The sequence below is a fragment of the Panthera uncia genome (assembly GCF_023721935.1).
Source record: "Panthera uncia isolate 11264 chromosome B2 unlocalized genomic scaffold, Puncia_PCG_1.0 HiC_scaffold_24, whole genome shotgun sequence".
Lineage (NCBI taxonomy): Eukaryota > Metazoa > Chordata > Mammalia > Carnivora > Felidae > Panthera > Panthera uncia.
In genome coordinates, this window is record NW_026057580.1 from 82314698 (window position 1) to 82329155 (window position 14458).

Consider the following 14458-nt stretch of genomic DNA (forward strand, 5'->3'; position numbering starts at 1 on the left):
TGCCAAAGCTTCCATTTTCCTCATCTATGAAATAGGAACTATAATAAAATTGACTTTGTAGGGGGTGGTAATTAAAAGGGATAATTGATGTAAAGACCTTAGTACCTAACTTCAGAAATGTTCAATTCTCAACCCATTTGCTGCTGGAGATGCTGGTATTAAAAATAATGTCTGCTGTGTTGTGTATTTAGTTTTTTGGTGGTTGGTGTGATTTACAAAGAACAAATCCAACTTTCAGTGAGCCTCTGAAGAAGGGGTTATGTTGATGTAAAGTCAATTCCTGTGTGCAGAGTAGAGACTTCATGCCAAGTTCCAAATGGTAGGAAAATACACTATTGATAGGCATTTTAACTTTTGCAACCGAGAATAAGTAATGCCTGAAATGCAAAATGTTTCACAAAGATGATCAGTTAACTCACGAAGAGGACCAAGGTAAATAATCTACCTATGGGGAGTCCTCCGTGTCCTGCTGTCTCTGGTAGATAATATCCCTGTTGCCATCTATAAAACAGTAAACTGACCAAGGTACGGACAAAAGTTCCCACCAAATTACTGTTTGTTTACTATTAGCCTCCATAGTTTAGCTATATTCATCTCTGGCTGCAAAATATTTCATATTCCTATTTGTGTCGAATTTTGCTGGCGCAAATAGAATGTGACCTTTCTAAACATTTGAGAGAAAAATACTAGGACTCTAATTTGCACCATGGCTCTGAGACAGATGCCGTGTACCATGTACGGTACCATATACTGGTTGGACACATAGTGAACATGTGCTGAGTAGATTGTAAAACATCCAGTTCTCAATTGGGAAAGCACTTGGGACAGCCCTCCCATTTTACAGGGGACTGGGGAGTGCGAGGCATAGATGTGCAGCCCAAGATCCCACCACAATGGTACTATGGCAGCAGGTGTTCCAGAACCAGGCTCGGTTGACTGCTTTAGTGAGGCAGCTCTGTTTTCTCTGCCTCGCCACACAGTACCCAACTTTACATTTCTTCAGCCTGTTGTTCTCCTGCTCTTAAAGGGGGTGTGATGGGATACCATGGTACGCCAGAGTCAACAGAATGTTAACACGAGTCCATTAAAGCTGCTGTGGTTGGATTTCTGCCTGTGGTGATTCTGTCCTGTCCCTTTCTCCTGTAGGGTGTGGTCGGAGGCGTCATGATTGTTACTCCAAACAACATCATGTTTGACCCTCACAAGTCTGATCCCCTGGTCATTGAAAATGGTTGTGAGGAGTATGGCCTCATTTGCCCCATGGAAGAGGTGGTTTCCATTGCCCTCTACAACGACATTTCCCACATGAAGATCAAAGATGCCTTGCCATCGTAAGAGATATTTCTTTGTTTACCAAAAACAAACAGAATTCCGGTGTTTGGAGAATTAAATGCAATTAAAAAGTGAGGGAGTTGGCAGGAGTGGGAGATTGTATAGAGGTGAATTTGAAGGTGGAAGATTTGTGCAGTAAATTTTTTAAAGAGTAGAGAAAGGAGAGGGAATGGAGATAAAGGGAAAAGCTGCACATATAAAAACGAAAGGAGAAAAGCAAAAAAGCCAACACATAAAAATGGCATTTCTTGGCTTATTTTTCTGAAAAGCAATGCATGTTCTTAATGAATCAATGAAATAAGAAATAGTTTCTCCGAAAGAATTTTAGTCTGGTTCCCAGTAAGAGAATAGTATTTTTCTTTAGTTTAGTTGAATTTTGTTCTCATTCAAATTCTAGGGTAGGCAGGCTTCCTAACTCAGGTGTTCCCTAAATCCTGCAGAGAAAGCTCTGAGTGGAGAGTGCTGAGGCCACTGCGGCCGTAGCCAGACCACCCTAAGTGGTATGAAGAAGGAGCAATACTGATCTGTTTGTTTCTGAAACGTAGATGAATATTATCTTAGTCTTGATTATTTTTGCCTTATAAAACTGAGGGTTTTTTTGTTTTGTTTTTGTTTTGTAAAAGAGAGAAAAGGAAGCTTCCCATGAAGAAAGAGAAAGAGGGTTAAGAAAGCTCAGGGTATCAATTCATTTAAGGGATAATATGATTCCTACTGTCACTTTATCAATGTTTTGTTTCTCTAGATCTCCTAGTAGTAAAATTCTTCAGAAACCTCCATGATAGGAAGGTAGAGGGAAAGCGGTGGGTCCTAATTGTGCAAAGAGAAACTAGCCCTTGGGACTTATGAAAAGAAGGGCAGGCAGCTAGAGAACTAACCCACACACATCGTCCTTAGGAATTTATACCAGCAGGTCTCCCTGGACTCTCAGAGTCCTTGGCATCAGACCCGCTTGGCCCTTACTCAGCTCCAAGCCACTGAAGCCAGCGCAGAGCATGGGCACTGAGGTAGTTTCTAAATTCTGCCCAAAGTATCCAAGTGAGAAGGTAGGAGGCAGTGTTGCAGGCCAGGCAGTTCTGTGTGATGAATTAATTCTGGAGCCACACCGCCTGGGTTGTCCTGGTTCAGCCACTGACAGCCCCATGACCTGCATGAGTTGCTCAGTCCCAAGCCTCAGTTTTCTTATCTGTTAAATGGAATGAAGAGTGTTCTTCAGCTTATAAGTCTGTTTTAAGAACTCAATGTATTGATATACTAAAACTCTTAGAAAATAGCCTGATACCTTTTAAGTATAGCTGTTATATGAACCTTTAATTCATATCTGAAACTCTGTTCATTGTTCTGGGGAATCTTGTCCATGCAGTCGAGGCTTCTAGTTCATGTTAGTGCATGCCTCTTGTGTGACAAGGATGTGAAGATGAGTGGGTCATGGCCTCTGCCCTTGAGGAGCTTATAGTCTACTGGGTGCAAAAGACAGATGGAGAAATGTGGTAACGAAATGGCACCATATAGAACTGCACACGGCATTCCATGAAAACCCTCGTGAGGGAGTGTCCCGCTACCTTGGGATCTTAGATGGAGGCAGAGAGGAGGACATGCGGAGCTAGTTTTAGAAATAAGGAATGAACATTAGGTTCTCTGTGACAAGAAGAAAGAAGAAAAGTAAAGAAATAGTTAAGTTTAGAAGTGAATGACCAGGCAAATGGGGGCATTTCTTGCCCAATGATGGTTTCTAATGGGATAATACTATTGTACATCTTCAGCTTAGGATGTTAAGTATTCTTTTTAATATTAGGAAAGGAAGGTATGTCTTTACAGAAAGATTTCTCTCATTATGAGATTTTTAATGATCTGGGATACGAAGTTAATGCTATAGCTGGAGGGAAAGAGAAGAGTTAAGAATTGGCTCCTACTATGTTCAGTTTCTTTCAGAATTATTCACTGATTCTCACCTTGGACGCAAGTATGTGAAGACTTTTCAGTCTAGTGAACAATATGTGCACCAATGGGCAAAATAGAATGTGTGAGCGAAATTGGTGTGATACAAAATTCGTATCGACTTCAGAATCCCATCAATTGTTTAAAAGTTAGAAATATCTTAAAATTTCATTATTACCAAAAATCGTATGATAAAGCATGTATAAATTCTGTAACTGCAATGTGCAAATAGTTTTTAAAAGTGTGTGTGTGTGTGTGAGTGTGAGTGAAATCTCCCCACCCTCTACTTCAGGCTTTATATTTTTTGTGTAGGACATTTTGTAGCCACAGAGAATAGGAAGGGAACAACTGAAGGGATTGTTGATCAACATTAGGTGTCTGGCTGAGTCTGGAAAACATTAACAGTAGAGACCGTTGACACCACTGTGTACTTTGCCCCAGCAGTGCTTGGCAGCTACGGTGCCAAAAAAACAAGTTAATCCCCGCTTGGATTAGGTAGATGAACAAGAAGGGAGGGGTAGACAAGGTATAGTAAGAGGCTGAGCAGAGTGTAGTCACATCTATTCATGGGGGTCAAGCTAGATCAGGAAGAGATGATAAAGGGTCTTGGGTGTTCATGGAAGAAAGTTTTGCTTATTAACCAAGTATGTGAAGAACTGGGTTTCTTTGTTGCAAGACTTCTTATGACCTCTAATACGCCAAATTAAATTTGGGGTCCTAAAATGGAAATTATGACACATTACACTACTTATCTGACTCTAGGACGGAAGCATTTTTAATGTCTCCCGGGATGCTAGTGTTGGGCAGAACATTTTTGTGCATGCAGGTTCCTGCAGAACAAAGACATTGTCAAGATCGTCCTTTAGCATATGGCATTTAGTGGCTCAATGAATGCTTATTGAATTGAAATGAATTATGAATTAAAGAAGTTTTTTTAAAGCATTTATGAAAGCCTAACAATTATGGAGGCTTTTATTTGTATTGGAAAAAGCATGGATGTTCCATGTGTGTGATTTATGAAATAACTTTGGGGAGATAGTCTTATAACTTGAGAACTTCCTGGTACTCTGTTGGCTTATGGCCATAATTATTTCAAAGCCAGAAAAATAGATAGAGTATTGATGAATCATGGGAATCTACCCCCAAAACCAAGAGCACACTGTATACACTGTATGTTAGCCAATTTGACAGTAAATTTAAAAAAATAAAGTATTACCTAAATATGATCTAGGCTTTTTAGAAATTATTTCTGAAATCTAACAATGTTATTTTTTAGGAGGGTTTTATATATCTGTGTTTTAATCCAGTGTTAATACTAAGGTAAGTGAAAATACAGGTTACTCAAAGTTTTTCCAGTCATAGCTTAAAAATTATGTTTCTTGACCATTTATTTTCAACTTTGGAGAACATATTTAATCAATATTTTTGTGTCATTCAAACCTGGGTAGAAAAGCATCTGTTGTTAAGGGACAGTATGTTTCAGATGATAAACCAGCGTCCATCACCATAAAGTAAAATGATATTGTTATGAGTAAAGAAATTAAGAATTTTAAACTTAGTATTATAAGTAAGAGCTTATTTGGTTTACTTTTCTATAAATTTTTAAAGTGTGAAATGGAGCAGGTGCTATAAGCTTCTTGCATCTCCCTCAGGAAGAGAAGGACGTCTGTGATTGGAAACATCAGATCCTTTGTCATGAAACTCAGAATTAGGGTTTGGGGCTGGTAACTTCTACAACAGTTAAATGAGTAGCTACTCAGTCAATGAACCATTAAGAATTAATGTAGTTGGTTTATATGCTATCTTATAAAAAGGAAAAGCTTTGCATAGTTAAGGAATTTAAGTCATTGTACTAAAACATTTCCTTTGTCCTTTCCTTCACGAATATCAGAAATATTATTTCATCATTAAAAATCTGGTGGGTGACATCTCCATGTTCATAAATGACCTCAAAAATCATTCATGTCCTTCTAGTAGGATATGCGACTCTCATGGTCCTTTGTTTTACCCCTTCTTATAGTTTATTTGTTTCATTTTGAAGTCAGTTTCTTGATTTCATTTCCTTATTCTGAAATCATTTACGCATAAATTTAAGTTGTGGTATATTTATGTTTTAGTTTTTGCCTTTCCTCCATTTTGTTTTTGGTTTTGTTTTTAACATTCCATGTGCACCCACCATTTTTCCCCCGACAGTGACCTACCTCAGGATCTTTGTCCTCTGTACAGGCCTGGAGAATGGGAAGACCTGGCTTCAGAAAAAGATATCAACCCATTCAGTAAGTTCAAATCTCTCAACAAGGAAAAACGGCAGCAGAATGGAGAGAGAACCATCACTTCAGATTCCAAATCAACAAGACCTCTGGAGAAGTCAACAGAATACACACACATAAAACCCTCAGATAGCTCTGTATCAGGAAAACTAAAGACCCTGGAATCTTCCACAGAGGCAACCAGTGGATCTACCACAATGACTAGGGTCAGCAAGGAACCTTCTGACACTTGTGCTGCATTTGAATCTATAGCCAAAGAAAATTCCCTTTTAGGGGAAGATGATGACTTTGTTGACTTGGAAGAACTGTCTTCTCAAACTGATAGTGGAATGGACAAAAGAGACACCTCAAAGGAGTGCCTTACTCTTGATCCAGAAGAGCTAAGGAAGGCTAAGTCACAAATAATCAGTTCTACTACAAAAATGCAGGTGCAGTCAGCCCTGAGCTTTTCCGGAACAGATAGTGATGCTGAGCTGAAGGGGGCCCTAGATTTAGAAACCTGTGAGAAGCAAGATATAATGCCAGAGGTGGACAAGCAGTCTGGTTCCCCAGAAAGCCAGGTGGAAAACACACTGAACATACATGAAGATCTAGATAAAGTTAAACTCATTGAATATTACCTTAATAAGAACAAAGAAGGGTCGCAGTTCTCTGAAAACTTGCAGAAGGCAGAATTAAGTGATGGCAAAAGTATTGAGCCAGTGGGAATAGATATCACCCTTAGTAGTTCTCTTCCCCAGGTAGGTGGTCCCCCAACTGAGGACAGTAAGGAGCCAGATAAAACCTGGATGAAAGAGAGAGTGTCCCTCCCACTGCAACTGGCGTCTTCCACAGAAGAAGATATGAATAAAGAGTCTCTAGACATCTCTTCAGAATCTACTCTGGACAACAGCTGCCAAGGCGCACAAATGGATAATAAGTCCGAAATTCAGTTGTGGCTGTTAAAGAGAATTCAGGTACCCATTGAAGGTAAGCCATTTTTGTTTAAAGTATCTTTATATTCTGTTGTATAGTTGGCTTTCTGAAACTTGCAAATGCAAGCAAAATTAGAATAATTATTTGAGAACTTTTTCTGGATAGAGCTTATCTGTACTTATACATTAATTGAGAAAAAACTTAGCATCAGTATAATAGTATCTATTTTGGACCTTGAACTGTGACCTAGATTTCTAGTTCAAAAGTAGTTTGCTTTAAAAAAAAAAATTCAAGTAACTTTCCTTTTTACCTTGAATTTCCAAATATAAAGGGTTTGAAATTTTTTTATAAATTGTTAAGTTTATTTATTTATTTTTGTCGGGGGGAGGGGCAGAGCGAGAGGGAGAATCCCAAGCAGGTTCCACACTGTCGGTGGAGAGCCCAATGCGGGCCTCAAACTCTCAAACTGCCAGCTGAGCCGAAATCAAGAGTTGGACGCTTAGCCGACAGCCACCCAGGTGACCCAGGGGTTTGAAGTGTTTTTGAAGATCTTTCAATTCTAAACTAAATTGCCTTCTGGTGGAAGTGGGTCCTCAGTACCCTTCATGGCTATATATTCTTGTGAATTGTCATGTTGTGTTGGTTTTTATGCATATTCCCAGTAGGTAGCATCTTATATGATATAGACCAACCTGAAACATCCAACGCTTTTTCTTTTTGTGTTAAAGAAGGTCTGGAAAATGTGATTAGTTCTAATTTAGTGGATTTTTTTTCCCCTATGTTTTGATTTTCTATCACTAAGAGGAGATCAGACACTCTTCTTTGTAATTTGAAGGGTTTGACTTTCACTAATACTGTCAGTATTGAGGAAGTTTTTTTTCATATGTGATTCAGATATACTTCCTTCAAAAGAAGAGAAAAGCAAGACCCCACCCATGTTTCTGTGCATTAAAGTAGGAAAACCAATGAGAAAATCCTTTGCCACTCACACTGCAGCCATGGTCCAGCAGTATGGCAAACGAAGAAAGCAGCCAGAGTACTGGTTTGCTGTTCCTCGGGAGAGGTAAGCGTGGGCTCAAATGGAAAATGTTGGTCCATTAGATTCTAACTGCGTCTTGATTTTTTTTTTTTTTAATCTTAAAGTAGTTAACCTTATTCTTGAATAAGAGATTTCTCCTAATTGTATATGTTAGAATTTCTAGAAGGATGTTTTTTGAATAGTTTCTGCTAATGAGTAGTTTCAATTCAGCAAATTTGAGGTCATCATAAGTACTGTGTGCTGAAACACTTTTATAACTTTCTACCCAGTTGAATTTTAAATGAAGGAAGATTTAGGTATTCTCGGGTGCTGCTAATTAGAAGTGCAATTCTGTTAAGAATACAAGGATACCGTGGAGCAGATCTAAACCTAAGGACAGTAGAGAGGCATGGTTGTAGTTCTTAAAGTGCTTATTATTCTAGGGAACTAAAGCTTGCTCTGGCCTTAAGGAGAGAGTATTTGTGACACAGCAGCATGAGAAGTGTGATGTGAGGTCCCTTGGGTGGGTTCAAGGAGCTGACTGTACACCTCTAGAGAGATTTGTATTTTTAAATTGCTAAAGGAGATATTTTACCAGTTATGTGACAGTCTAGGCCAACAGGGATAGTGGCATTGAAATTTTTTGGCAGTCCATCACTAAGGACATCTTTATAATAAAAATAATTAGGAGATACTATCTTTGGAAAAAATTGTTTTCCTTTTGTATATGTGGTAGAATAAAAATGTCTTTACAAAGGCCTTCCAGTCAGTTTTTTAAAATTGTAAAACTCGGGGCACCTAGGTGCTCAGGCGGTTGGTTAAGCGCCCAACTTCGGCTCAGGTCATGATCTCCCAGTCTGTGAGTTCGAGCCCCATGTTCGGCTCTGTGCTGACAGCTCAGAGCCTAGAGCCTGCTTTGGATTCTGTGTCTCCCTCTCTCTCTGCCCATCCCCTGCTCGCTCTCTCTCTCTCTCTCTCTCTCTCTCAAAAATAAACAAACATTAAAAAAATTAAAAAAAAATAAAATAAAATTGTAAAACTCACACATTTTTCCTGTTCCTACCTAGTCATTAACATTATCACCTGGGCAGACCTCTTGGCTAACACACCTGCCTTAAGCTTCCTTAAGCATGAATTGTTAATAAAGGAAAATAAAATTCCAAGCAAGGGCACACCTTCTGGTTGATCAGTATCCAGAATAATTGTCATCAAGGGAGTTGTCCTGTTTTAATAAATTATAGTTTAACATGAAAAATAGTTAATAGGATTTTAATTAATGAATTTGCCAATATCTGTTTCTTGTCTTAGACACAAACCCATGTTAACACGGACATTCAACGTAATTTTTATGTTTAAGTATTATACTTTTCTACCTATGCTTGCACCCCCTAGAGTATTTCACTGAAACTTTCAGAATGTTAGGGAGATGAAAAGAAAATTATCGTCTTTTATTATTTAAAAATGTTTCAGGGCACCTGGGTGGTTCAGTCGGTTAAGTGTCTGACTTGGGCTCAGGTCATGATCTCATGGTTCGTGGGTTTGAGCCCCACATTGAGCTCTGTGCTGACAGCTCAGAGCCTGGAGTCTGCTTCGGATTCTGCATCTCCCTGTCTCTCTGCCCCTCTCCCACTCACGCTCGCTCTCTCTCAAAAGTGAATAAACATTAAAAAAAATTATTAAAAAAATGTTTCATCAGGGGCGCCTGGGTGGCTCAGTCAGTTAAGCGTCCGACTTAGGCTCAGGTCATGATCTCACGGTTTGTGGGTTCAAGCCCCACGTTGGACTCTGTTGACAACGTGGAGCCTGGAGCCTGCTTCAGATTCTGTCTTCCTCTCTCTCTGCCTCTCTCCAGCTTGCACTCTATCTCTCTCTGTCTGAAAAATAAATAAACGTTAAATTTTTTTTAATATTTCAATAGAAGCAATGTAATTTCTAAAGCCCTGTTAAAATTAAAGTTCTAAAATCAAATTTCACACTTGACTCTACCTTAGAGATTTAGGCCAACTCCTGATTGTATAGATGAGGAAAGCAAGGCACTGAAACTTGCAGCCACATTTTTGGTGCTGTGGACCTTCAGGGTCTACCAGAAAAATTGCCAATTATACATATCACTTTTTCTTTGAAAATGTACTGTTTCTAACATAAGGAAATTTGGATGTTTTTCCTATTTTATCTTTAATGAAACTGTACCAAGGACTCTTCTAGAATAAGTATAGCAGGCCCACACATGTAGTTCTTATATTACTGTCATTTTTTTAATCCAGAAGAAACCTGTAATGCTGAAATACTTTGACCTCTTACACAGGTGGGTTTTGTGGGCTTTTTAGAGTAGGATCACTTGTTAAATTCCATTATGTTGTATTTTATAGTGTCTGTGACTTATTGGTCTTTGGCTAACCTGATACACTTAATGTTCTTTCTTGAACTAATTATTCATTAACCAAACATTTTCTGGGAGGCGTTATATCTCACTGTGTTAATGATGGATTTCTTTGTATAGATGTTAGGAAATTTTTGTTTTAATTGTTCTTTTATGTGTTTCCCTATCTACCTACCCTATAGGAAGCCACATTTTAGTTTAAGTCTAGGAAAGACAGAGCAGTTCTATAGTTAATACCCACCTAGAACTCCAAGTGCACATAAGAAATAAGAAAAAGTCATGTTTGTTTTAGACTTCAGGATCATCAGGGTCCTTAAGGAGCTAAGACATGGCATGCAATGCTTCCCTCTCTCTGATGATAACTTCTGGATTCCCTTGTTACATTAAGCTGGGCATTTCTATGTGCTTTTTTATTTAATAGACTCTTTCACACGTTGGAGTTTCAACAGCAGTTTTCTCATGGGAGGTCTCTTTGACTCCTCCAGCATTCGAAGCTCCTTGTCACAAGAGGTTAATAATTTTGATATTGACGTAGCTTCACAAACGTTTTACTCCTCTTTATTGTTCCTGATACTTCTAAAACATGTTTGTTTTTTCCCCTTTTGTTATTATTACTAGGAAATAACTCTACCAAAATAGTCCCTTCTTTGTTTACAATGTGTTCTATGGCTTCCATAATGCCATCACCAAATGAATAATCTACCAAGTAAGAAAATGGGGAGGGTGGGAGGCAGGGGAAGCAGGGATGGGAAAGCTACATATAGTCTGTATTTATCTTTGTTTGGGATGAGTTTTCTTGGGATCCTTGTTACTAAATTTTAGGTACAAAACTATCTAATAATAATTTTATTTTAATAATAACTTTATTTAACTTGGCAGAAGTTGTCAGAAGATCTAGGACCCCTGGGGACCCAGGAAAGCTGGTACTTTCTTCTTGCACTCCTGAATGCTGCTACTGGAGACATGTGCACATTCACTGAAGGTTAAAGTGCATGTCACGTTTTACCTTACCTCCCTGTCTCCACTGCAGCTTGCAGAATCACCTACTTCTCTTGAATTGGCTGCAGATGACAGTAGTGTGCTTGGGAAAGTTGCAGTGTCCAGAACCTGGGGCATCCAGGCTTTTCCTACTCTTGCTCTTGGTGCTAATTTAAACTTGAGGACAGTGGAGAGTTTCACCTTGTATAAATCGTCTACTACAGTATTTCTCAACCTTGGCCCTCCTGACATTTGGAGCTGCTTGATTATTTAAGGGATGTGCTTTGCATTATAGGATGTTTAGCAGCATCCGTGGCATCTACCCGTGAGATGCCAGTAGTACTTCCCCAGCTGTGACAACCAAAAGTGTCTCCCGACATTGCCTGAGGGAAGAAATTGCCTGAAGGACAAAATAACCTCACACTGAGAACCACTGGTCAAGTGTTAGACTATCAGACCAATCCTATATGCCATTCTGAAAGTGATTATGAACCATAATAGCCAAATAATTTAGGGATTCGATTACTTAAAACTTGATTATACGCCATTGTATTCACAGTAATTTAGTCATCTGCATGTACTTTGTTTCCTTTACTCAACCCTAATTCTTTTTTGCAGAGATTTCATCAAAAAATTTTAACTTTGTTATTAATCTATTGTTTCATATCTATAACAACAACACTTTTTTTTTTCTAAAGAAATAATTTATCTGCAGGGAATTCCTACATTGATAGAATACTACAAACATTAAGGTTGATGGTATTGACAAACATTTCTTTTTTTGCCCCTTTACTTTGCACAAGCCTGTGCTAAAAGGTGTCTGAAGTATAGGAAGTCTCATGCCCTGCCCTTAGAGAGGTATGGAGTTGGGCTGCCCTGCTCTGGCCAGTGGGATAATGAGTCACGCAATCAGGCAGTGATGAATGAGAATCCCTAGGAATACTGTGCCTGAGCATGAATACTTTATCCATTTGAAACATAGTTTCTTAGTTTGAAAAATGGGTCATTTGTGAGCATTAAGCAGTTAAGTATTGTTTGAACAAACACTTACTGAGTGCATAAGACCTGGCAGGTATTGGTCTAGTTCTAGGTAAATAAGACCAGGAGTGTACCTTGAGAAGCTTGTGAAAAGCTCTTGAAACAGTTCCTAGAATTTTTAGAGACTTGATATGATTGTATTCCATAGATTTGGATACTGTTCTAGGTAAAAAATATAATGGTCTTTTTTTCTCTTAATACTAAGAGATTATTTCCTTTTTTAGAAAGAACCAATAATTCCTGTTCAGATTGAAACTTGTTTTTTCTTCCCAGTTACTTATGGTCTCAATCTCTGAAGTGTATTATAATAATTGATTTCATATAATCCAACTTTTAAAATACAATGGAAATGGAATCAAATAACAGGAATTGTGCACAATTTGTGAAGTCATGCATAAATGTTAAACCCAAGCTGAATTAATTGGTTAGTGTGATTCATGTAATAAGCTAATAGGAGAAAAGGAGAGAGCCTGTGGGTATTTAAAAAATTTTTTTAACTTGAAAACAATTGTGCTAAGGTAATCTTAGCAACATTTGAACATACAGATAAGTTTGGGGAAGCAGAATCTATTTTGCAGTCTGCTTTTTTCCCACTTAATATGTACATTTTCTACATGAGATGCTATATTATATTAAAAATATAGTTAGCACCCCTCCATTACCTTCCCAGGATGATTTAATCATGCTCCTGCTTTGGATATTAGGTTGTTCCAAATTTTTTGCCATTATAAGCAGTGCTACATTAAACATCTTCATAAAGTCCTTCAGGTACTCTTACCAAGTCAAAGTCTATGTCTAGGGCACATGAGAGTGTATGACCACTTATACACCAACAGCATGAGAGTACCCTTTTCCCCACATGATGGGAAATCTGAGTCGTAGGATTCTTTATTTCTGTCAGTTTGGTAAGGAAGAAAATGCAGCTTTAAAACTGTTTTAAAGTTGAGTGGGTGCTTGTTATTTGACATTCGTTTGATATAAAGTAAGGTCAGTAGTGGCTTGAGGCTGTTTATTTTAGGTGACTCCTTTAATAATAAAAATTTACTTATACCTTGATATGCAAATACATATTTAATAATTATTCTAAAATACCATATTCTCTAATCAGCCTCTAATTAAGGTCATCAAGCACTTCGATTTATATGATAGTTGTATTTTGTGCCTGCCCACATTTAGAATAAACTCCTCATGTATAAGTTAAGTCGATTATGTTTTAGAAAGGGTGATACTTTCTTCTATAAAGAATAACTGATGTTCCCAAGCACTTCATAAAAGCTCAGTTTTGTAATCCTTTCAGAAATAAAGTGCAAAATGCACCCATGAGCACACTTTCACTTTCCCCAGCTGTGAGAGGGCTGTGAGGGCAGGCAGTGTACTCAGTCTGTGCCCTCCTTGACTCTTTCCCAGCACGGGACTCTGGACGGTCCTTTGCATGGGTGATTTCACTTAAAACTCATGAGAGTTTTGTGAGGCATGTAGTGTTATTCCTCATTTTACAAATGAGGAAAGTGGGACATAACAGGTTTTCGACATCTTGCTCAAACTGGCAAATATCAAATCTGTGATTCATACTCAAATCCATTTGATTTCAGTCCCATTCTTATAACCAGACACTGCAGCAGGCAGCTGAGACTGCATTAATTATGTCCTTTATTTAGGTTGACAGTTCACTGAAACACAAATGGGAAATACCAGAAACATTCAAAGTCCTGTCTTGACTAGTGAGGTGATGAAAATTTGCAGCATCCCCAAATTTGTTCATATCCTCGGACCTTGCCGAAGTGCCCTCCATCTGAGGAGATGTGTCTCAGTAATTACGAGGAGAGGACGTGACTGATATTTTATGGATGATACTCCACAGGTGCTCATTAATTGAATTGAGGTGATCTCGTCAGAACATTGAATAGAAGCGAAGAGCTTGACTAAAATGTCCCTTCTCTAATGTTAGAGAGTATAACTTGCAGTGGGTTAAGGTGCAGGCTGCTTCTAGTACTCGCTCATTATTAGAATGAACTTTCATGTGCTGTAGTGGCTATCTGGCCCCAAACAAACAAAACCCGACAATATTCCTTCCTTTGAAGCTAGTATCACAAGATCCAGTTACCTTATTTTACATGAATCTTATTGTGAACACAGTGCCTTATACTTAAACTACAGTTTCCTGTTCTCTATTACAGTTCCCTTGAGAATCTATTTTGTTACCTTATAGTCAAAATGATCTCCTCAGAAGGTATTTTGATCTTGTCACATTGCCACAAAAAATATCCTAAGCCTCCAGAATTAAAGTCCAAACCCCTGTGTCATTTTATTTGTTTGTTTGTTTGTTTGTTTATTTTACTTTAAGTTTATTTATTTATTTTTGGAGAGATAGAGACAGTGTGAATGGGGGACAGGCAGAGAGAGAGGGAGATGGGGGACAGACAGAGAGAGAAGGAGACAGAGAATCCCAAGCAGGCTCTCCATGAGAGGCTTTGCCCCAAGATGGGGCTTGGACCCATGAAACTGTGAGATCATGATCTGAGCCTAAACCAAGACTCAGATGCTTAACTAACTGAGCCACCCACATGCCCTAAACCCCTTGTTTGCTTTTTA

General features: G+C 38.5%; 1 protein-coding gene across 2 annotated transcripts in view; it reads left to right on the forward strand.

Annotated features, from left to right (window-relative positions):
* NCOA7 (nuclear receptor coactivator 7) overlaps positions 1-14458 on the forward strand; it is a 154003-nt gene that overhangs the window by 98168 nt on the left and 41377 nt on the right. Inside the window, exons 8-10 of one of the 2 annotated variants that reach the window (XM_049654302.1) lie at positions 1147-1331; positions 5461-6506; positions 7347-7515. In XM_049654302.1, coding sequence (XP_049510259.1) covers positions 1147-1331; positions 5461-6506; positions 7347-7515 — 1400 coding nt within the window. The remainder of the gene's footprint in view (positions 1-1146; positions 1332-5460; positions 6507-7346; positions 7516-14458) is intronic. The other variant, XM_049654303.1, reaches the window with a different exon arrangement.